Source organism: Pholcus phalangioides, unplaced genomic scaffold, assembly GCF_987345545.1.
Source record: "Pholcus phalangioides strain wild (caught in Gottingen) unplaced genomic scaffold, Ppha-v1.0 ptg000001l_1, whole genome shotgun sequence".
Classification (NCBI taxonomy): Eukaryota; Metazoa; Arthropoda; class Arachnida; order Araneae; family Pholcidae; genus Pholcus; species Pholcus phalangioides.
Genome location: NW_028301594.1, coordinates 17,860,332 through 17,885,674, shown reverse-complemented (window position 1 = coordinate 17,885,674; position 25,343 = coordinate 17,860,332). Strand labels below are relative to the sequence as shown.

The 25,343-nt window shown below is 33.4% G+C and overlaps 1 protein-coding gene across 1 annotated transcript; it reads right to left on the bottom strand.

Moving 5' to 3' along the window:
* Positions 1-589: 589 nt before the first annotated feature.
* Afg3l2 (AFG3 like matrix AAA peptidase subunit 2) lies at positions 590-25,203 on the bottom strand. Its single transcript, XM_089231874.1, has 17 exons — positions 25,007-25,203; positions 22,024-22,189; positions 20,390-20,483; positions 18,691-18,862; positions 17,661-17,735; positions 17,331-17,455; positions 15,863-16,039; positions 15,643-15,745; positions 14,743-14,880; positions 13,516-13,669; positions 13,268-13,397; positions 13,055-13,152; positions 9,625-9,735; positions 8,325-8,521; positions 6,022-6,141; positions 4,343-4,537; positions 590-2,147 (listed from the first exon to the last, which is right to left on the bottom strand). The coding sequence occupies exons 1-17, from the start codon at positions 25,064-25,066 to the stop codon at positions 1,908-1,910; spliced, it is 2,355 nt and encodes a 784-aa protein (XP_089088000.1). The 5' UTR covers positions 25,067-25,203; the 3' UTR covers positions 590-1,907.
* Between the last annotated feature and the right edge of the window lie 140 nt (positions 25,204-25,343).

The window sequence follows — 25,343 nt, the reverse complement described above, 5'->3', positions numbered from 1 at the left end:
CAAACAAAAATATGTATTCAATAAATATTTAGAACGTTTGAAGATGAAATACATGGGAAATGAAATTTCAGATGGAATTATTCTTACAGACCAACAAAAGTTGCTAAACATGATTAATGTCACCGGCACCAAGTAGTATATTCTTGTTTTTTTTCCAATTTTTCAGGAATTTTTTCCAAAATTTGTCTCTATTACAGTATTAAGAACCTTAGAGATGCTTAAATTTTTCAATTTTTATAACATTTTGCAAATGAACCCATTCAGTTACAAAAAATTCTCAATTGAATTTACCAATCTCGACTAAAGCCGCATTAATAATGGGAATCATTTTTTTTCTTTCCATTAACGCCAATAATTACTCTCAACAGCCATTTTTATACTGTTAGCATGGGAATTCACTCAGCATTAGTTGAATCTTAGGTAAATCTAATTAGTTTAATTCAATGTCAGCATAGCAACTGCAGCAACACTGCAAATTATAATGAAAACACTGAAAATGTATATGTGGCTGTTTCTACATATGAAAAGACATCAATTGATCATATACCATTAAATACATGTATATAATTAAGTACTAACTTTTTATGAAAAAAAAACATGCAAAAATATTTAATATTTTGCAGACATTTTTTTTAAATTGTACTGCATATCAGTACATGACAAGATCATAGCTTTTGGGGGGGGGGGGGAGTACTTTGGTTCTCCAGCCAAATCAGTTACACATGTAACCGCATCGTCTATTTTACTGTCAATTTTGTCTCTGTCTCCCAAGCTACCAGTTGTCCCCAAATGAAAATTTCTGGCCTTGCTACAGGAAAAATATATAACTGAGATGCCTTAGACTTGTGAAACGCATAACTGCAATGAGTCTGACTCGAGCCCAGAAAATTCACTCAAAGTAAAAATCATTGGGAAACTAAAATTGAACGACAATATTTGCATCATCAGACGGTTTCTTTAGTGGGTGGCTGAGGCAGCGAGTGAAAGAGCGAATGAGCAATCACTTCCTCATTCAATTACACAATCACTAATTTGCTCTCTCAGTTAATCGCTCAAGAATATATACGCTGAACTGATGTCAGTTAATTTCAAGTTTATTAGATGAATTTTCCTGTTGAATTCTCATGACAGTGAATTTCTCATGGAAAAAGTCTGACAGGCGTGTCATAATTCAAACAATGATACTGTTGATTTTATATTAATTTATGTTTTATTTTATCACTTCAAATTAAATAATTTCACATTAGTGCACTTTGTTTGAGTACAAAAAAAAAATAGAATTTTTACTCATGGGAAAAGCAAGAAAATAGAAGCATTTCATGAGCGTATCACAAAATATACCTATTAACCTATTACTGAGTGAAGAAGCTTTCTAGACAGACTTCATATAAATCCTAATTGTCAACTTGAAGCTTGACGATGGGCATTCATATAATAAACTATGCATGTCTTAAAAATATAACATGGAAGCATGTTGATACTATGAAATTCTGAAAATTACATTCTGGTTATTTACAAATTTTGTGCTGGCATATTAACCACACATTTTTGTTTCTTGAATGTAAATTATAAAATACGTGCAATAATAATGAAAATAATTTAATGTTGAAAATGTTTCTTTTATATTGCGATTCACATCATTTCCAATCAGTGTTTCAGAGTGATATTGAAAAATTATAGACAATAGGCTATAAATAAATTAAAAGACTAAATTGTGATAAAACTAAACAAGTTACACTGATGTGTATAACAAAATGGGAAAGGAGTTCGTCATACTGATATGAAGCTCTTTTTGCAAAATATACATATATGGACACAGCTCTGATTTATATGGTACAGTACAAATCTATTTATCACAAATTTGTAGAAAATAATTCTAGGGCACACAAACACACAAAATGCAAATTTTATTGCGATGGCGATGATGGAGATGGAGGAGCTTCTTTTGTAGGTGAGTCTGTTGCCTTTTTTTCTGGAGCTTTATTCCAGCCCTGAAGTCCTTTAGGTAACGTTACGTCTTCCTCAAATGAACCAGTTCCCTCAACAAACTCTTCGTAAGTTGATTTCTCTGGGAATGGACGTTTGCCTAACAGTTCAATCATGTCATCTCGACTCAATATTTCTCGTTCGAGTAACCTTGAAGCAATCTTAAGGCCCCAAAGAAAAAATAAAACAAATAATTACATTTCAGAAACTTTAAGCATTAAGTCATAGTATCACAAAACAATGGAATGCATACCACAGTCGACGTTCATTGAAGTGAACTCCCACTGTTCTGCAGCATAGGCGGAGATAGACCTGGCACGGTCATTATTGCTGGGGGGGGGCATAATGATGATGATGATGATATCAATTCATATATACATTAGATCAGTTGACCTTTGACGCTGCCCCCTCCTGTATCTCTGACCATGTTCTGCAGAAAGCTGACATTATATTTGAAGGTTATTATGTTGAGAGAGAAAGATTCCAGAAAAAAAATTAGCTTGTTAAGAGGATTTCACGTTTGAACAGATAAGTGTTATTCATTCCATTACAATGTGAACAGTTTTGATGAAAATGCATTAGGTTAGAAAATAATAATTAATTTAATTGCATGCACTCACTTATGTACTGAATTTAAATTTCATCCATTTGTAGGTGAGGAGAGGCAGGGCTGAGTTTGGATGTTATATTGCATGAAAATCAACATGGCATGGTAAGGAAAACATTTGGGATCTCTTGTACTGGCTGTTATGATGGGGATGGTAGCAATAATGCATGGATGTTACAGATAGCTCTGACTACTACTACTACTACTACTACTACATGCAACTTTTAAACATTCCTCTGAGGAATGTGTTGAGCGTTTATATGCGTGGCTCAAACATATTTATGAAAGTAAGAGTTCTGCTTGTTCTTTGTTTTGCTGCTGCTGCCATCTGTTGTCTTTCATATTTTTGAATGAAGATTTTTGATTACTTTACTACTTAATCATACATGCAACTCATAAACATTCCTCTTGGGAATTTCTAACAAATTGGTACACATGCCGGAACATGCTGTGCCCAAACAAGCATTGAGACTGTACATACAGAAGAACTTGTTTAATTCTAACTTGGTTAATTAGAATTTTAGATAATTCAAACTTTTACATACTCCCATTCAGTTTTCTATCTAGTTTAATGTTAAAATCACTTGCTTAATTTGAACTTTTTTTTAATTTTCTAGATAATTCAATGTTGGAAGAATTTTTGTATGAGCAAATTTAGTTTAGAAAAATTCTACAAGCAGACTTTGCTTTTTTCAATCAAGAGTTAACAAATTTTTATTAAAGCTTGTTTTTCTCTACTTTTTTTTTGTTAATAATTTAATGCCCATTTTAGCTTTGTTCAGCTGGATTGCATCAAGACTGTGTACTATACTTAATACTGATTATGCTTTTCAACCTATAGATCAAGGTATGCCATTCAAAATCTGAATATTTTTGTCATCATTAACCTTTTAACGGCCAATGTTCCCAATTGGGAACATCAGTTTTATTAATTAGAAAAAAATATTTTTCTATCATGATAGCACTTGATTTTTTTTTCTTGAATGCATAAGATTCCAAACTTAATTTACAAAACAAAAATTTCATTCATTCCAGCACTTATGAAATAAATTTAAAATTTTTAAATCACCTATTTTCACATAAGAATAAAATTTTAATTTTTTTGTTTTGATTTTAATGTTGTTTCTATGGACATGGGCAAGTCCAGAAAACATACAAAAAAATTTTTTTTCATGAATTTTATGGTTGATATTTCTAAACTAAAGGATCAGAAGAGGAAATAATAAAGAAAAATTTAGAAAATCAATTCAAATCTTAATTCGGCCAGAAAGTATCGGAAAGTTCAGCTTGTATTTACGTTAATGAGGGTAAATTTTCTTGACAGTGTAAGAACGATAAGAAAAATTTAGGAAATAGTTTCATAACTGATGATTGTGAACAGCTTTCATAAAGCAGGGTCATTTGAGCATGGTCAAAAAACTCTTCAGTGAAGCTGATTCCAGAACAGTGGAATAAAATGTACCAAATATAAGATCAATTATGTATATATTATAATTATAAACTTGTTAGAATTTTAAAAATAGTTTTGTATAACTGATTATAAAATTTTGAAAATTGTTAATTATTATCTCATGTGAATATTGATGGTTCAGTTGCAATTTGTTTAATTGGAGAATTCAAATTTTGGATAATTCTAACTTTTTTCCAGTGACTTTGAACTTTGAATTAACCAAGTTTAACTGTATAAAAAGAAGTCATACTTATTAAATAAGTTGAAATAAACTTTGATCATATGATTGCCCTTCTCACCTTATCAACATCTTCCTTGTGTTCTTGTAACAGCTTCAGTGTAGCCTCATATGCTGTATTAACAAGTTTTCTCACTTCTGTATCAATAATCTGAGATGTATGCTCACTGTAAGGTTTATCTAAAACCATATCCCCTGGTTGTGGAAGATCAAACGAAAGAGGACCAACATTTTCATTCATACCAAACTGGACCACCTGAAACATTTGCATTGAAAAAGTATTTAGGAAAACGTGAGCAAAGTAATTACACTGCACTGTGTATAAAAATGTTTAAATGCATTTATGAACTGTATTTATGTACATAAGCTACATAAATACAGTAAAACCTGTCTTTAATGAAATTGCAAGGGACTAGGATTTTTTTCCGTTGAACAGAGGTTTGCGCATTATGTTAATTGGCATAATGTGTAAAATTATATAATGATCTCATAGTTTATTTTTATTTATTTTTAATTAAATAATTGAAAATAAATTAATTATTGAAAATAAAATAAATAATTTGAAAATAGTTAAAATAAAGTAATGTACATTGTTTAGGACAGGTATTTTCAACCTGTTGCTCGCAAGCATCACAGTGCTCTCTGAAGCACCAAGAATGCTCAAAGCTTTTGTCTGATTTCGTGCTCATGAGCATTAGACCAACATTCCAATTGTTCCAACATCCTGTGCAAATTAAATTCAAGGATCACAACTGAAGCATACATATGCCAAATTTGCCATAAGGGTGCTCTTCTTTTGACGATGAGCATAGGCAGTTCTCCAACTTGAAAAAGGTTGAAGACCCTACTCTATAATTGTACTAAATATTTAGGTTTTGACAGCATTTGTATAAACTTCACCGAATACTGCTCTTCTTTTGAAAAGACGATATTTACATTCTTTCTGACTTTCTCTAAAATTTTTAATAAGGATGTCAATATCTGTCAAGTCAGGTTCAGTTTGGACACAGTCATCTATGTTTATGTAATCCTTGGCACCAGAGCCATAATTAAGAATTTTGTGGGGTGGACATGATTTTGCCACCCCCTACCACTGTAAAATTTGATTATTTTATAGTGGTGGTTTTTGTTCCCACGTAAAATTTGCTGCCCCACCCCCCCCCCCTAAATTTTGACACTTGGCAGTTGCTCCCTTTGCCTTCCTCTAATTCTGGACTTGCTCAGCAGTGTGATCACAGATAGTAGCTTGCATACAATTTTGTAAGTCTTTCATATCATTTGAAAATCCAACATTTGCACTGATTCTCCCGTAAAAATGCCTGCTTTTCTGAAAAATTTTGTTAGTTTCAGAGAGCAACTGCTTCACTCTATGTTATGTCATATTAAAACCACAGTATCATATACAGAAACGGTTTTTGATACCCTAAGGGTGGATGATGTAGACCTCAAATTCGTAAGCAGAGATTGCATAAAAAATTTTGGTATAGCACTTCAACATTTTGTATGATCCTTTGATCTATTAGTCGTGAAACACTTGAAATGTTTGTGAGAAAATTTCCATTAAGAGGGTATAATTTCTCCTACCGTTTCCACATTAGATAAGCTCCTCTTGATTTGGGTTTTTTATGTGTATTGTCGCCTTGAAATCATGGACAAGATTTTACTCTTGTTAAACACAAGTTTCCACTTAACAAGATTTAATGTACCTTTATAGGTGATATTTTGCAATAATTGATTTACCTGGGCATAGGCACTTTGAGTAACCTTCTTTAGATCATCTTGAGCACCAGTTGTTATTTTACCAAAGAAAATTTGCTCTGAAACTCTGCCACCCAAAGTCATACACATTCTATCAAATAACTGTATGAAATGAGAAAAAATATATACATGAGGAATTTGTTAAACAAGAAATAAATCCTAGAACACTTGTGATTTTGAAGGTTTTTATCTAGTTTTTATCTTGTGCAATAAAGTTAAAATGCAAATGTGAATACAATTCAGCAAAAAAATAATAACAAATAAAAACCTTGCAACTTGTTTGTTCCAAGTACTTTAGTGCAATGATGTTAATAAATGATGGATAAAACATTTTCAGTAGCAACATTTCCAGCTGCTCAAAGTTACTTTATCTTTTCACAGCTTTTTCACCCATAACCCTTAAATCCAGTAATCCTAATAAAGCAGAAAAATACTTTCCAATTATACAGGATTCTGTGTTTATTTCATTTCATTGAAAGGTGATACCACACAGTCAATTGTGTAATCAAGTAGAAGCCTAATAGCTCGACAACTTCCAGAGGGGATCAAGAAACATGTCAACTCAACTGAATCTCAAATTAGCCCCTCAAGCCTGGAGGAGATTTAAATGAAATCTGCAGTTTTTGCAAATGTTTAGTAAAAAAACATAACTTTCAAACTAATCATTGAATTAATTTTAAATTTTTTGTTTATAAAATAAGGTCTTGTCTATAATATTACATAGTTTCACTTTCATTACTTGAAAATTTATATGATATTTTCAAAGGGCTTTAAACACGCTCTTTACAATAATATCTCAAATATCCACGTGTACAGCAAATGTTCAATACTCATAATATAAAATATGATAAATGAAAATAATATAAGTTATGATTGCAAAAAGATATATCATTTCTCTTTCGAATGATACCAAATATTCAGAGATCATGAAATAATGCAATGGATTAATAAATTAAGATATGCAGTTGGCCACCGCTACATACTTAGTATATGTGATGCGGCATATAGTGATTTAATCATGTGTCAGGTGAGATTCAAACCGGTGGAAGAATATGGATAAGATATTTTCCCTGATGAGCTTGAGGCAACCACTGATAAATGGCGCCTTCATTTCCAATCTAACATGTTAATGGCAGTAAATTGCAATATAGCCATATGGCCAGGGTTGGTGTTTGGTGAAGTAGCCATAGAAATAATAAGTGTTAACTTATTGGGTAGTCAAGTTATCAGCATGTCCAATTATTGCAGTTAAACTGTTTTAATATAATCAATGTAAATAGGTCATGGCGCTCCAACTCGGGGCTCAGGATTGTTTTCAACACTACAGGGTGACTCTAAATTCATGGGACAAACTGTAAGAAGTGTTATAAGACAAGTAAACAAGCATTTTGAATCACAGAATGTGAGGTCACATTGCAATAGCAAAAGACAGTAGAGGGTGTTTTTAGAGAGGGCACAACAGCACTTCACCAAAAACAAATATTTTGATGGATTTGCTACCATATATGCTATCAACCATTCGAGGGTGCACATGCACTTTCTGATTGGATTGGAGTTTGTTTTTTATTGGTGCAATTACTATCAAGGTTATGCTGCACCAAACAATGATCAAGCACAGTATAATGACTTATGATAGAATTTGTGTTACATAGGTTGCACAGTGAGAAGGCTTACCACATTACAATACCCTGCAGTTCTTGAATGGTTGATTGCACTTATTGCAGCAAATCCATCAGAAAAATATGATATTTGCTTTTGGTAAAGTAATTGTGCACTCTCTGAAAACACTCTCTACCACCTTTGCTATTGTGATTCAACTGTACATTTTATGACCAAAAAATGCTTGTTTAGGAGTCTTATATCACCCCTCTAAGTTTGTACCATGAATTTAGAGAACCATCCTGTATTAATTTCCCCTATAGTGACATCTGCCAAAAATTCTAGCCTTGGGGCCCCGCTGAAGTATGTGAGGGCCATGAAATATGTTGTGACATTTATTAAATCTTGTCACCACCACAATAACTGAGACCATGACACTTCAATGTGGATAAAAAAAAAATCAGTGGAAATTTACCACCTATATGTGACAAATATGTAAATGCATATTTTAAATAGATTATAGACAAAAGCTGTTATAAACGACTATCAGTCTTTTTTGGTAATTTCAGTGGTTTCTTATAGAGATAGACCAAAGAACACTGCTCATAACTTACCAGAATTATAATTTTATTTCATTTATTTTCTTTCTCTAATTAACAAAACCCAGAGAAATATATCTCACACACCTGTTCCTTTGTGTACAGATACTGCTCTTTTGGGAGGTATTGAGCATATCCTAGACCTTTCCCTCTAGGGATAATTGACACTTTGAGTAGAGGATCTGCATGCTCTAGGAACCAACCAGCAACAGCATGTCCTGCTTCATGATAAGCCACTGTTCGCTTTTCTTCTGGCTGAAGAACATTTGTTTTCTTTTCCATTCCTATCAAACATAAAAAATATTAATCTAAAAACATAAATAGGCATTTTTCTTGTCTTTTCAAAAATAACACACATTGCCTATCCCTTTTTTTTAATGTGTTTTTAATGAATCAAATTTTAAACACCATGAATAATAATCAAAACACAGAAAATGAACAACTCAATTTATATTTACTTGAATTACGTATCTAATAAACCAGTGGCTCCCAAACTTTTTGAAGTGCTGCTTAATTTTGACAAGAATTTTAATCGACATCCCCTCTCCCCACATTGTGTGCCCACATGTTCCGTATTTCCAACATTTTATTTTTGCTGTTTCGAAAATGTTTTCCGAACACCTGTTTGTCTATGTTTCAATTAGCATAACCAATGATAAATTAAATCAAATAACTTTTAATATTTATTTATCAGAACTCTTTGATTATGGAATTTCAAACTACCCACATGTTTTTGGTTTTTAATCCTGTGGATGGTGTCATCAACACAGCTGCAAGTTAGAAAGAAATGCTTATATTGAGCATCATAACAGTACAGAGTGGATAACTTGTTACCTTAACTCAAGGCAGTCTTAATAATACATGGGCCTCAAGGTTCGAAGGCCCTACCTGGACAACTTACATGCTTACTCTAGAAAATTTCCAGATCTAATTTTTGTGAGGCCCACAGACTGTACCTAGGTGGGCCCATACATTAAGACAGCACTGACTCTGGATCACCATTACCAGAACCATTTCAAAGCGTAAAATTATCACACAAATTAATATGTCCAGCTTGCTGGGATGCCCCTGACAAAAGTTGGTAACACCTCTAAGAGCTGCAATGCAGACTTTGAGGAAACACTGTTATACAGGTTAAAATATAATTCAAAAATGCAATCTTGCTACTTTTTCTTTTTTTCATTTTTGTATTCTCCCTTCCCTTCTTCTTAATGTTTGTTATACATTTATTGCCACTAAACCGAAACACTCACAATCTCACAATAAAATATTCTGCATATCATATTTAATATAAACATAAGTTAAAAAGAAAACCCTCACAGGGAAGTGGTTTTCTCACTTACGAAGATCAATACATACATATAATAAAGAAAAAAATTTCCTTTACCAGCAACTACTCTTTCTATAGCTTGTTCAAAATGTGGCATTTTAATATTATCGTTCAAATCTCGAGCAGCAATTAAGGCAGCTTCGTTACACACATTGGCAATGTCAGCTCCTGTTTGTATAGAGAAAAAACATGAAAAGTTTATTTAATATGAATTTATTCTTTTTAATATATACAAAAATGATGTAAATAAGGGAAAAAGATAATGTGTAAAACAGGGTTGGCAAGTTTTTGACGTATGGCAAAAACCCTCACATAAAAAAACCTCTGTAAAAAATTGCCAAAACCTTAAAATATGGCTTTTCAATATAAAAATTCCCATTGAAAATACACACATTGATTGCACGTAATGTTTACAATCACTGTTATACAGAGAATAAATACTTAATATGATTGCAAAATAACACTTTCTGCTCTCTACAGAATTTTGGACAATATATGTATATTTTTTCATGTAAAATATACAATTTGAATAAAGCATAACATAAAATCTGAAGGAAAAACTATGGAACTATTTGATATTCTTCAATTCAACATGATTCTTGACTTTCCAAAATTTCTTGGATTGCTTATATATGTGTATTGATATAAGCCATCTGATGTACTCTTTTCATAACGGATAGGTGTTTAAAAAATTCTTTTAAGCCATATATGTAATGTTGATTTCTTTTATTATTATTAAATTATTTAAATGGCCACTGTTAATTAAAACAATAACCTTATTTTGCATAATATTAGAATATAGCTAGCAATCAAAATACTAAATTATAAGACAAAACTGTCCTTTAATTTGGCAATGCTGATTGCATATGATGTTCAAGAAAAGCTCCTATAACTTGTTCAAAGTGCAAAAGTATGAATGAGAACATTGACAACAAGTTTTAATAGTCAACAAGTTTGACTGTTTTAATACTGAGTTAGATTCTGAGGTCAAATATCTAACCCTGATCTCCTATCACACATAATGTTGAATGAACAGCTCTATTTCGCTTAGTAAATTGAGCACAGGTAATCAGTAGTTAAGATAAAATGGACCATAAAATTATATATTATTTGTTCTAGACTCTGTTTGCCGAAAAATTCAAAATTGCAATTTATAATTAATATTTTGTTTTAATTAATGTAATAAATTAGCATTTAAAAATACAACAATATACAAAAAATCAAGTTCCTCATCATGTTATCAACCTATTGTATTCAAAATATTATCCAAAAGTATTCATTTAGGTTTTGGACAGTTTTGACAGTTTCCAGTTTTTGACAGTTTAAACCTGTTTTTGATACATGTCATGTCATAAAACTATAAAACTTCCATTCTGAGACTTCATTTTGTAATTTTTCTAAGTAATGACGATAAGCCATTTTGTTCAAAAACACATATAAAAGAAAACTTTTTTTTTTCAAAGTTACACATACAATAAGATTTCTGGCAAACTTTAAGGTTCGGTTCCAGACCCCCACATTCTTATACCATGAGAATGCATACAACTTTCAAAGATGTTTAGAAGAAGTCTCTTCAACCTATTTCTAGTTGTGAGTATTGTCTGTACCCATCATCAGAAGAAGAGCGCCCTTACAGCAAGTTTGACATATGAATGCATGAAATCAGGATTGATCCCTGAATGAAATTTTTACAAGGTGCTAAATTGGAATGTTGATCAAGTGCTCGCAAGCACAAAATTGGACATGTGAATCACGCAATTTGGATGCTTCAGGTAGCACTGTGGTGTTTTTGAGCAATGGGTTGAGAATGTCTGATGTATAGAATCACCAGGCCTAGTCAGGGTGCTCTTGGAAGCCACTCAAATGGGTGGATAGTTCAGTAACTTTTGTCAATCACCTAGCTAGAATTTATTTCATAGTTAATTTGATGAATGTCAATGCACATGCATTTTTTACCATGGTCTACATGCAAGCTCCCTATAGTCTCCCTGTAGATCAGTGATTCCCAATGTGGGCATTAACGCACTCTGGGGGCTATGGAATGTTCCAGGGGGGCGGTAGAAGCTACAGGTATAACACAGGATCCTATGAATTGGATTGCGTTGGAGGGCGATGAGAGAAATAATTTCTGAAGAAGGGGGCAATGGGACAAAAAAGGTTGGGAAACTATGCTGTAGATGTTTCTTCATACCACCTATCCTGGGAATAATACAGCTAATTAAAGACTTCAAATCACAAAATTTTACCCAGGGTTGTTCACAAATATTCAATTTTTATATGTAGTGGACCCCCTTAAAAAGTCATCATTGAGAGAACATTCAATTAAAATGGCTTGGAAAGAAAAACTGAAAACTTTTTGACATGGGAAATGAAATTGGGACTTTGAAAATAAGATGTTGTAAATGGGGGAAAACATCTCATTTGCAATCTTGATCTTTAGTTCTCATCGGCAAGCTGCTTAGGTTTTATGAACATTGTTCAGCAGTGGCAAAAAAATAAATGGAATGATTGGGATGGGGGGGGGGGGGGGGAGGTTCATTCTTAAAAAGTTCCCTTCGTGTTCTCCTAAAGTCCTTCTTCTGCTTTTCCAATACCAAGTTCATCCTCGACTGGAGAATGCTGTAAGATTTTGGAGACCATACCTTCAGAGAGACAGACTTTATCGAGGGGGTGTAGAGAAGAGCCATGTGTGCTCTTGTTGGTACACAAGGCTTGAGCTATGAAGAAAGACTTGACTTGAGCTATGACTGAAAGACTCTTGAATGTGTTTACATTGGAAGAATGCAGGTGTCAGGGAGGATATGATCGAAGTGTTTAAAATTTTTGGATGGCCATGAGTTATTAATAAAACATCAATCGAGTATTTCAAGAAGGGGACACCAGTATCGTTCAGTAAGGGATAGCTCCAGATTGTGGTGTGGCAGGAAGTTTTTCTTTAGCAGGGTTGTTAATAAATGGAATAGCTTACCTCCATGGATCGTCAATTCTATCACAATTGGTGAATTTAAAAAGAAGTATGATAAACATAGTGGGAAAAAAATCAAGAGAAGCTATCGATACTTAGATAAGACAACCATAATCTTTTCTATGGGCAGTGTAATACATATTTTTAATTATTATTCTTTTGTTAACATGCTTTTATATTGGGTTGCTGCATTTTTCATTATATTTGGCATCTATATTTTTTATGGGCATCTTTTTTCAGCCAACTGGTCAGGCAATTATCCTGTTGTGGCCTTTGTGTTTGTATTTGTATTTAACCAATCTTGTAAAATACAAAGTATTCAAAAAACTTAAAATCTAATCTAAGTACATTGCAACGTGCACAATGAAGTGTGTTTGGATGAAACTTTAATGAAATATGTAAATGCCAGAAGTTTTAGTATTCTAACTACAAATCTCGACTGCTATGAACAAAAGTTTTCTGATGAATACATAAAATTACAATTCATTAAGCTATAGAAAAACAACTTGAAATTACACTTGCCAGTGAAGCCAGGCGTCAAAGCAGCCATTTTTCGTGACAAATCTGCTTTATCAATGATAGTCTTGAGAGGTTTCAAATGGACTTTGAAAATTGATGCTCTAAAACAAAATGAAACAAATGAAAAAAATCATAAAGTTAATGAACCAAAAACTTCATATCAATCATTCTCAAAAAATATTTAGCAAATGATAAAATTTTATCCATAGCATTTACCTTCCTTTGATATCAGGGGCTGGCACAAATATTTGTCGGTCGAATCTCCCAGGTCTCAAAAGTGCCTGATCTAAGATATCTACTCTATTTGTAGCGGCAAGTACAACAACATTGGTGGTTGTATTGAAACCTATAAATAAAAAAAAAACTGATAAGAATTCAATAAATATTCGAAATTTCAAACATTCCATTTTTTTTTAAAATGAGTTTAAACAAGCAGTCTATGTCTCAGACAAAAAAAACATTACCATCCATTTCAACTAGAAGCTGGTTCAATGTATTCTCCTGCTCACTGTGTCCACCAAAGCTTCTTCCTCCTCGCTTCCTTCCGACAGCATCAATCTCATCGATGAAAAGGATACATGGAGCATTCTTTCTTGCCATACCAAACATATCCCTTACCTAAAAATGCACAAACACATTATTATATAGTAATAATGTGTCTGTTAGTTATATTAAATTTATAGTTTTTTTTTTTTTTGCTGCAGTAACTGCACGAGCTAGGGTTTTGTGTTTGTCTCTCAAGCACATACATTGAAGCACTCATGCCTCAAATTTCATTGGAATTCATTAATCATTGCAGTTGCTAGAGCTCGTATATCTGCAAAGCTATTTTATGACCACACTGTGTTTTTGAATGTCTTCTCAAAGGGTTGAAGTTTAAAAGCTTTTCTCACTTATCTGTTCCTAAAATGCATATTAACACAAGGCAGCAAGATGTCATTCATGATCGCCTGGCGAGCAGCACTGCAAACGAGAGGCTAGTATTCTACACTATTCCATCTTAGTGGGAAAAACTGGCCAAAATTTGTCATCTACACCATCTACAGCAGTGATTCCCAACGTGGGCATTAACGTCCCCTGGGGGGTGATGGAATGTTCCAAGGGGGGCAGTAGAAGCTACGGGTATAACAAAGGATTAGATAACTATGGGTTAGATAACGTTGGGGGGCGATGAGAGAAAAAAAATTTCTGAAGAAGGGGGCGATGGGACAAAAAAGGTTGGGAAAGTATGATCTACAGGATAACCTTCAAAGTCATTGGCGCGCGCGCACACACACAACACACTAGATTAAATAATCAGCTTCATAGAATTCATTCAGGAACCAAGAAGACTGTGCAGTATGTTCCAACAGAAAACTCCAGGAAAAAGACTACAGGCACGCATATACTGTGATACCTGTACTTGGAAGCCAGGACTTCATATCAGTGATTGTTTTGCAAAATATCTCACTTTGGAAAATTACAGAAATTAAAAATTTATGTTTCTATGTATTATAAGTACTATTAAACACAGCAAATTAGTTTCAACAAATGCTGTGTTTTTAATATCCATATATTTGCTTTAAATCACTTAAGGAGAAATAACTTCGAAAAGCTAAATTTGCTCTGACAGCTGGTACTCCCATCAGAGAAATTTGCCAATCGCAAAGGGTTAATAGACACATGTATGAATTCAACATGTGCTGTCTTACCCTAGAAGGACCAACACCAACAAACATTTCCAAAAATTCTGAGCCTGAAACTGTAATAAATGGGACATTTGCTTCCCCAGCGGTGGCTTTTCCAAGAAGAGTTTTCCCAGTTCCTGGTGGTCCAGTCAGAATGGCACCCTAAAATAAAAATAAACCAAAATGACGGTATCAGTAAATGAAAATCCAAAAAAAGTTACAAATTTCCTCAATTAAAAAGAAGTGTTTGAACTAATTGATACAGTATCAACTAAGCTGCTGGATATTCATCTTTCTTTGGTGTACAATTTTTTAATCATTTTGGGATAAAACTCCATAGAATACAAAATGTTTCAAAACTTCTATAAATTCAAATATTTCAAATACAGTAAAACTCAAAAATAAAGATGCTTGAGAGGTCCAGAGTAAGGCATCATTATAGATGGAATATATTAATGCCATGGAAGTGTGCTGGGACCAGGAAAGTAATATTGCTATATAGACAATTATCATTATAGAGGGCATCATTATGCACTGTATTTTTATTGTACTCCACAAATGCAAATGATGATGAATGCATCTATATTTAACTTACAATGCATTCAAATTTTATATTTGTTTGTTTTTTTAATTCTCATAATTAGCATTATTTGACAATTTACACATTCCATATTTCGTGTTAGCTCAAAAGTTTTCAAAAACATTTTTGAACTCTACGAAAAATTCAATGTTTAATTCATGGTGCTTTCAAAAAATTCCATGCTAAATGAATTCTGCAGCCCAAAATTATCATAAAACAAAAACCATCATGACAAATACTTTATTCTCGGCATGGGTATTAATAATAAATAACCTTGAAGATCCATAAGCTTGAACAAAATCAATGCATTTAAGCAGTTTAAATTTTTTAAAGCTTATTCTTACTTTAGGTATTTTAGCACCAAGCTCCACATACTGCTGAGGATTTTTGAGAAAATTTACAAACTCCATGATTTCTAGCTTAGCTTCTTCACAGCCAGCAACATCCCTGAAATATGGATTACAAAAAATTTATTCAAGAAAATGAAAATTAATTGAATAATATAATAATGGTAATGATATAATTATTACGCATGGCCTGCAATACATTGATTAAACAAAATACCTGAACTTGACACCTATTTCTGAAGGGTTTATAAGTTTTGCAGTTGTCTCACCCATGCCAAACAATCCACCAACTCTTCTGCCACCACTTCCTCCAACTATACCACTGCCTCGTCGCATATTCCATATTAGAAAACCAACAAGTGCAATGCCTGGTAAGTATGAGACTATACGGGAACTGAAAGTATATACAGAAATAGAAGTCAACTGAAGCATAACACAATGTTATTTCTTCCATGTCAACTGATTTTTTAAGAGAGTAACTTAATCCACACAAACTGGGGAGGGGAAGAAACTTTCTCACAGAAATAGCATTCACAATATGTTTTCCATTATACAGTCGATTCCGCTTATAACGTTTTCCCACTTGGTACAACTTATTTTTTCATGGTCTCAACTCTAGTAATTCTCATTAAGATTTTCTGGTTAAAGCATTTTCCCGCTTACAACATTTTTTGTGTTTTTTGAAAAATTTCACAAGTGGGATCCACTGTATATACAACCAAAAGCGAAATTCAAATAAATTGCAAAAATGCTTTTATTATTATTTAATTTGGCAAATAATTAGGTTTTTAAACTTATTAATAAAATGTAATAAGAACTAGATAGACCTTGATGAATAGTTTCAAGCACTTATGAATAACAAATAAGTGCAGTTATAAGTTGGCACATGTTTCGTGCCTCTTTCGGAAATAAAATTTTAATTTCACATAATCTACGTTTGTTGTCTCTAGAAATATATTATATAGCAGAAAAATAATTGCTGAATATTTAAGATATATTATGAATAATTCAGTTAAATGAATTTGAGAAAATTATAAATAATTCAGTTAAATGAATTTGAGAAAATTATGACAAAGCCAATACATATAACTACATTTAGGTTTTTCTCTTCTCAAAGTTCTGAAAGTTATATTCACTAAACCATAAATACTAAGTCTGCGTCATATGCAGATCCCCCTCCCCAACCAATGGAGAAATAAAGACGACAACACAAGCGCATGACATATATTTCATTTAAATAATCACCTAGAAGTGAGTAAAGAATAGCCTTTCAGATTATTTGGGGAGTAATAAGAGCAATAAATAATCTTTTAACAGGATTTGATCAAATTTGATAGGTTTATGCAATTAACCAAAAAACAAGTACACTAATAATGATTGAGATTGAGCATTACAGTGATATCCCAACTTACGCCATTAATTCCGTTCAAGATCAATGGAGTAAATAAGAAAAGATATAAGTAATGGTAAAGGTAAAACCTTCATAACTGAGCGGAAAAAAACTGCTATAAGCACATGGACAGACACAGACAGCACGATCACCCCTCTACCTTCAGTAAAAAATTGTTTATTGGCAATAAAAAATCCTCATGAGAGGATGTACATGTGAAGTGATGCAAGTAGAGGTATCACTGTTTTGCAATTTTGAACAGCAATGATATAAGCACAACAGAAAAACAACATACCTGTCCATTTCTGTCTTATAGACAACTGGAACAAAATTTGGTGGTTCAACGTTCATTTCTAGTTGAACATTCTCAAGGTTTCTTTCAAAAGTATCAACACTTCCGATATTGAACCAATACTTATTCTGAAATATAAAACATGTGCGTATGCATTATAATCAAAATTGATAAACAAAAAAATTTGAGAAATGAGAATTCTTTTTAGGGATTAAATAAGATCAGATATTTGCACAGAAGAAATGATGCTTATGAAACAAATTCAAAACAGAAAAACAGTGCATTAATGTCATGAGTTTGTTAATAATGACCAGAGGAAGACTGAAGACTTACACTGCTATCAACATGGTTTCCAGGAATGAATTTTATTCTCACCCACTTTTTATTGACAACTTCAAGCTTCTCAACCTGGAAGTATTATAAAGAAAACACATATAAACTTATATTTTAATGCATATGCTTTAAACTACCAGAGAATATGGGCAAAAAAAAAAAAATTACAAGTTATGTACTGAAAATATGTATCGTTTTTGCATACAGGTTGATGCACATCATCATTTTACAATAAGATTCTGTATTTTGGCCCAAAGTAATAACAAACCTTGAATATTTTTGTTGAATTAGTTTACCAAAGAAGGACTATGGTCCAGTGATTAGAAATTTGAGGGGAGGTGTCATGTTGAAGTTGGAGAATTGTTCCAGAAAAGAGATGTAAGAAATTCCAGTTTTCAGGGATTCATTGTGTGAAATCATTGTGTAAGTTTTTTTTGTTATAGTGTTCAATGCTCTCACCTGTATCAATAATCATACAAGTTTTATAATGCACTGTAATATTCATGTACAGAAATAAATTGAAATTGGAGTTAAGTTGTGGCTATAGGGAGAGAGTAAGAAAAAAAGATGGGGGACTGGTGATGCACTGGTCTAGACAGTATGTGTGTATTGGGCTAGAATAAATGTACTTATCTTCCGTGTAAAATGTAGTTGCTGCACCAAAGTTTTGCACTCATATTTCTTGTCTAGAGAATAACTTAAATATTATATGATATAATGATATAATTTCATTTAGCAATCTTATAAAATTTTAGTGTTCTTCAAAAAACTGTAGAACTTATTTGTTTATTAGAATTATAGAGACAGTGTTTACAACTACTTTGTAGAATTTTGACATATCATGTTGGTAGGTAAGTAAGTGTTTTTTTTTAAATAAGAAAATTAGAACATTATAAAAAAACATATATAGGGATATTTTTTTGTCAGTTCTGTACAAAATATTGGCAGCATGAAAATTTGCAGTGAAACAATCATTATTTTTATGAGGCTCTATAAATCTGAAAAATACTTCTTAATGTGGCATACTCACAATATTACGAGAAAGAAAAGTATTGACAAACTCTTTCCATGTTATCTCTTTGTACCTCAACTCATTGTATGCTATCACAGCTAGTACAGCAAGAGTACCACACAAAGCAAAAACCATATAGCGGTTTTCATCATCTGGGGAAAAACCCTTGCCACCACCTCCTCCTCCAATCCTGAATAGAGAAATGTAATCAAACTATAGGGAAAAAACAGCAATTCGAGTTTCCACACATTGTAACAAAGGCTAGAATGTATAAAAAAAATAGCTATTAATGAACACACATTTTGATGGACGCTCATTATAAATGTAATTTTCTTCTTTTTTTTCTAATTTCAGTCAAAATAAAACAATATGTATTGCTTCTTCCCTGATCTCAATAATTTTTCCCATATTATGGTAATGAACTAATATCATAATATGGGGAAAAAATTTGTTTATAGTTATCAGGACTTTGGTTTATGTTATCGATTCTTTTATATCAAAAGTTTTTTTCTTTTTGCTTATTTTGAAGCTAAAGTTAAACTAGACTTATTTTTTATCCCCACACGTACCCACACACAATTCACAATGTTATAATTGGGCCGCAATAGCTGCTATGATCCATGTAGCGCTTTCTCACAGTGAAGACAGGTGTAAGGTATAAAAAAGTCTCCTTCTTCAGTTCATGGTCAGTTTCTTTCAACTGACCAAATTCACAGGCCAGAAGACTTGCAAAGGAATCTATGGCACATACTATTAGTATGCATGTTGTGTACCTAACATGAAGTATGTTTTTCAAGAATGCTTGCAGCTATGTGTTTAGGAAATATTGCCTTATGTCTCCCAATTCAGAAGCAAACAACTCGGCAGATTATTTTGCCTGTTGTACCACGCGTAAATTTCAAATGTTGTGGGCCTGATTACTCTCGGCAGAAAGACTTTTTAAATGAGAAATTAGCTTACATCCGTGCCCACAGTGGCACTGAACACTATCACTAACCTATACGTTTTTTTTTTCTGAAATGGTCTTGTAATAAATAAAACAGAACTTCTGTGCTTTAAGCACTTATGAAGCCATTCACTTTTTGGGCTGTATCTTTTGATGTAAAATCATCCACTTATAAAGTTATACAAAATTAACAAGCTCTTGTAAAGTTATACAAATTAATGGCAAAAATTTTCATATCACATATTTGTCAGACTTAAAATTTTTTTTTGCAATTTTAGTTAGGATCAGTGATTGTGCCTACTTTTGGTGATGTTTTTTTTAATGACAACTGCAGATTTCTTGTATTTTACAAATTATTATTCAAAATCACAGCTTTACCATACTCAATGAAATATGGCCATTTGAGTATTTTTTTATGAAATACTGCATATTTTTGTCAACTGTGATTTGTGGCAGCCATCTTTTCCACACCCTTCAGCGATTTTAGCAGTAATTAGTGAATTGCATTTAAAGCAATAGCAATTTTGGCAAAATTCAGTAATATCCATATTTAAGCTTGCAAGTTTCTGCATTCTCCTCGATGATGTACGGTGAACCGAAGAATGAAGGTATAATTCTATTTGAACCCATATGGATTTTTCTTATATCAATTACAATGGTGAATAATTTTATCAAGTCTGTTTGCGGACAACCTATGCCATCGTCATCCACCACTGGTTGAGAAACCCTGCAATAGACCAATAGCAATGAATTTAAAAAAATGTAACTTACTTTTTCCCGCTTCCAAAACTGAAACCGAATGTCCAATCAGAGGGTCTAGATTGACTTTGTGGTGGGCTTTTAGACTGAGAGCTTTGTGGCGTGTCTGTTATGAGGAATGAAAAAAAAAAATCAATCAAACAATCAATGGGCACATGCAGTAATTAAAAAGAATTAGAAAAGAAAAGTAATTAGAAAATAAGCAACTAGAATAATCTGTTAAAAGTTTGATGAAGAAGAAGAGGAAAAAAAAAATTTTCACTACGATATATACAGACATAACTTAAATTCACCAATGGTTTTTTTCCATCATTGTATTCTTATTTTTTTTAAATAATTTGCAAAGATTAATTGCTGTATTTCTAACAAAATCAGAAGTTGTGTCTCTACAGGGTTACAACTGTGTGTGAGTAAAGCAGATGGGTCTGGTGCCACAGGTACCATTCCAGGGAAAAACAAATCACATGCTTATCAAGTGCAATATCATACCTGTACCATTCTGATCATGTTTTTTATTGGTGACTGCTTTTCCTTTTGTGGACTCGGGTCATTTCTGTGTGAGGCACTTTGAGCAAAGCATAATATGACATAAGTCCTGGAACAAATGCTACCAAGTATCACTGAGCCACTTTCTAGCATATGCAACCAATGAGTTTATGAGTTGCATTCGAGCAAATCATAACCAATAAGCTCGCTGGTTGCATATGCACGACAGTGACATACTTTCATGCTTTTTAGTAGCATGTGTATTCCAAGCCATATTGACAACTTTGACCTGCCCCCACTGTGTCAACAGTTTGGTGAGCAGGGCATAACTATAAATCAAAATTTACTCTGTCGCCTGGGATCAGAATCCATTTTGATGCCCTCCTCTGTAATTTTGGACAGAAAAACAGCTAATTCTGCGCCCTTCCTGATACAGCACTCGGAATGCAAGACCTCATTCCCTGCCCTCCCCTAGAAAATAAAAGTAGTATTTACCCCTAGTTACAGCTGTTGATTGTTGCCCTAGTTTGAAAGCTGTTGGTGAGGGCTCATTTCTGTTTCAACACTATTAGACACTAGCCCACACAGTTCATGTCGTTCACAACTAGTTTTTTCAGACTAGTGTTCAGGGATTTCGGCTGAACTTACCCTAATCCAAATCTTATTGACCACCTTTGGGGTAGAATTTTTTCAACAGAACTACTCTAAGCTTTTTCAGAAAGAATGGCATGCTATTCCTATATAAAAACTCTAAAAGTGAAAATATCAACTTCAATCACAGAAAAAGTATATTATCACTAATCAATTTTTGCTATGCAGACTGTAACTTAAGGCCTAAAGCAGAATATGCCGAAAACTGTAGAAAACACTAATTATCCCTTTAAGACTGGGAAATTTTTGAAAATATGAATGTTTGTTAAGTATTTCACCCACACGATTGATTGAGCTAGGGCTTAAAGGGTTATGGGAGTTTTCACTGCGGAACATTTCCAGTCATCCGAGGGCTCTTTGCAGAACAATGCAAAACATTTTGCTTTGGAGGTGTCTGGATACTCATGATCAGATAGTGTCATTTTAGCCCTGTATCTGAATCCTAAAGCAAAACAGGAAAAACAAAAACTTTTATTTTACATTATATATACGTGTATATATATACATACCATCTTTCTCACTCTTTTCATCTACTTTAGGTACGTTACTACCGCTCTTGCCACCAGGAAAGTATTTTTCGAAACCTTTCGGTGCATTTTCGCTAAAAAGTTGGGGAACTGCAGATAGATGAGGAAGGTATAAAGCTGAAACTCCATTAGAATGCTGCCTAAACACCTGGAACAAGAGGAAAAGGAAACCATAAGTATATTAATTTTTTTAAAAAGAACTTCTTAATTGATATTCACTATTACAACACTTGGGCTGAACTTTATATCAGAGATATTTTTAAATGATAAGTTAACAAAAATCTGTTCACTCTTCACTGCAAAGATCATGTTGCATCATATTTATAGAAAGTGATAAATTTTACTGCTTAAGTCACCATTAGTTTGGTCCAGTGGCGTATTTACAGGAAGGTTGAGCAGGCTATAGCCCAGGCAGGGTTGGGTTTTTGCCGGGACAGTGGCGAAAAGTGGAAAAAACAAAGCAAAAAATTTTAAAACAATAGGCCTATTACAATATGAATGTTATGTAATTCTCAATCATTATAACTAAAATTTTGATTAATACAGTTTCCCACTTTTTATTTTCTTCGCTATTTTAATTAATATTATTGAATTCAATAAATAATATTAATAGTATCAATTGCAGGAGTGTTTTGTTTTGTGTAACGTGGTATGTATTTCGAGCAAAACTGTTTGAGCAAGGTTTTTAACAACCTCATTTTCCTTAACAACAATAACAGAAAATGCTACATGAGAAACAAAGGCCTTTGCTTTTCATTTTTGATTGTCCTTTAGTGCATAAACATATTCAAAGTTTGTGTTGAAAAGTTCTTATATGAATTGGCGAATTAAAATTTTTTGGTTGTTGTGATTATCAACTTGAGCAGTAAAGATTACAATACTAAAAAGAACAAAAACAAAAAAAACCAGAATAAATGGTCTATAATTATGTTAGTCTTTTACATTTTATGACAAAATCAGAAATGGATGGAGACACTTACAAACTTGACTCGGTTGTGTGAACACTAGCTTTAGTCTCGGGCTGCCAGATTCGAAAACGAGGACACAGATTTCGAGTAAGGAGGATGTCTGCACGTCTGCACGCATGCCCACCCGAAACAGCCATAAATTTTGTTCGGGGGGGGGGGGGAAACCAAAGTGACAGAACAATGGACTTGGCCATCGTTTTCCCTTTTTTCATTCATTTTCTCACATTTCGGGGGAGAATCAGACCCCCAAGTCCCGCCCCCCTCGCTACGCCCTTGCCACCCGTAGTAACTCTTTTCTCAATTTTCACAATGGATGGTGCCACTATTCTGACCAATAAAACAGGTCATTGCAATAATTTTTCCCAACCACAAAAAAAACAAATTCTGGGAATTTGGACGACAAACAGTTAATTTTTTAAAACATAGGAAGACGCTTAGAACAGGGGCGTAGCCAGAAATTTCGTTCGGGGGGGGACCACTTTCATTTCGGGGGGGGGGACCAAAGTGACAGAACAATGGATTTGGCCATCTTTTTCCCTTTTTTCGGTCATTTTCTCACATTTCGGGGGGGGGACCAGACCCCCAAGTCCCCCGCCCTTGGCTTAGAATGACATAAAAAAATAGAGGAAGGATGTCCAGTAACCCTACTTTAGTCTGTTGATTGTGCGTACATTAATGTTAAATAAAAAGATCTTCCATCTTCCTGTAGATTCTAATTTATACAATTTTGAAGCTTTTCATTTTTGCCTTTGGTCAGTTTTTTGTCTTTTTCTTATAGTGTGTTTTAAAAACTTATTTTTGAATTTTTGGCAGTTCCTGGAACAAATTAAATAATTTTTTATAAACTTATAGGAAATTTTGTTCAGAATCACAAAGATTTTGGCTAACGAACATGATTCGTGAAAGAATTATTTTTGTTAGCAAGGTATCACTGTACTTTCTTTCTTTCAAACCGAGCACAACTCGGGTCTATCACCTTGGGCAACTTACTACTTAGTGAGATGTGCCGGGTGTGTGTGTGCCTGATGCCATCAATATTTCGGAAGTGAAGTATAATGATTGAATATTTGTACCATGTGGGCCTGTTTCTCTCTGTGGCAAGGCTTTTTAACAGGGAGATCGAGCTAGCCTTTGTGCCTTGAAGCTGGGACCCACAGAAAACCAACTTCAGCCGACTACCATTGTGGTGAGGAAGGGGTTCGAACCTGTGATCTTGTGATAAGAGTTCATCACATCATTATGACCACACAACAACCATAGTGGCAGTATCACTGTATTACTTAACCAGCTACTACTTGAAAGAAAAAGATCGAGATTGGGCGGGGGGGCTGTACGAAAGGAGCTGGCCCCCAATCTCCTTGTCTTTCAGAACTTTCTTCAGCACAAATCACATGCTCTCCGGGGCAATAAGCTAAAATCACATAAGTGGCAGAGCCTGGTCATGCTTGATCTGTTCTGTTCTACTTAACCGTATACATACACCTTATACACATTCTCTACAGACTTTCTAACAATTGGGTACGTACAGGAACATGTTGTGTGTGTGTTTATGTGTGGCCTTAATGTAATTATGTTGCCCGAGTTGTGCTTGTTTCAAGTTCTTCCTGGTGCTGCCACCTGTCTTACATATTTTAAAGTGAAGATGGTAAATTTCCATGTCATGTAAGTGTCATGTTGAAGGTCTGCCTGCTCTCTGCAGAGAGACTTCTTTAAAGGGACCGGCTCACCGTTTATATACAGTATAATGTTTCACAATTACCGAATTCATAGAAATGTGGATATTACTGAATATCTTATATAATGGGAATATTTTAACCACCGATGCAATATATTTTCACTGTTATATTTTCAAAGCTAAAAATTTCTTAAAAATATTTTAATTTCAGTTACCTCAGCAGTGAAAAAAATAAAAAGATCTCATTGAGATTAAAATCAAAATATAAAGCCGGCTTGCAAATACACTTCGAAAATTACATCATGTTATTAACAGCACTTACCTGCAATTTACATAGACAATTATCTAAAAATCTAAATGCTGACACGATTCTAAAAGCCATTTTAAAGATCTACGAGAAAAGAATAATTGTTAAATCGGGGTTTTTAAATAAATTTGTCGACCCAAATTACCCCCAACGCATTATTACGATTCACAAAGTCACTTCCAACCAAAATAGTAAACAATGAACTATGTAATGAGAAACTTGTCGGTAGAAAAGCGCTAGTTTCCCGTTGAATGATCAAAAGTTGGTGAAATATTTTTGATGTCACTCATTATAAATAAATTATGATCATAAATGTGAATAAAATAATCTATAAAAGTATGGTAATAAAAAT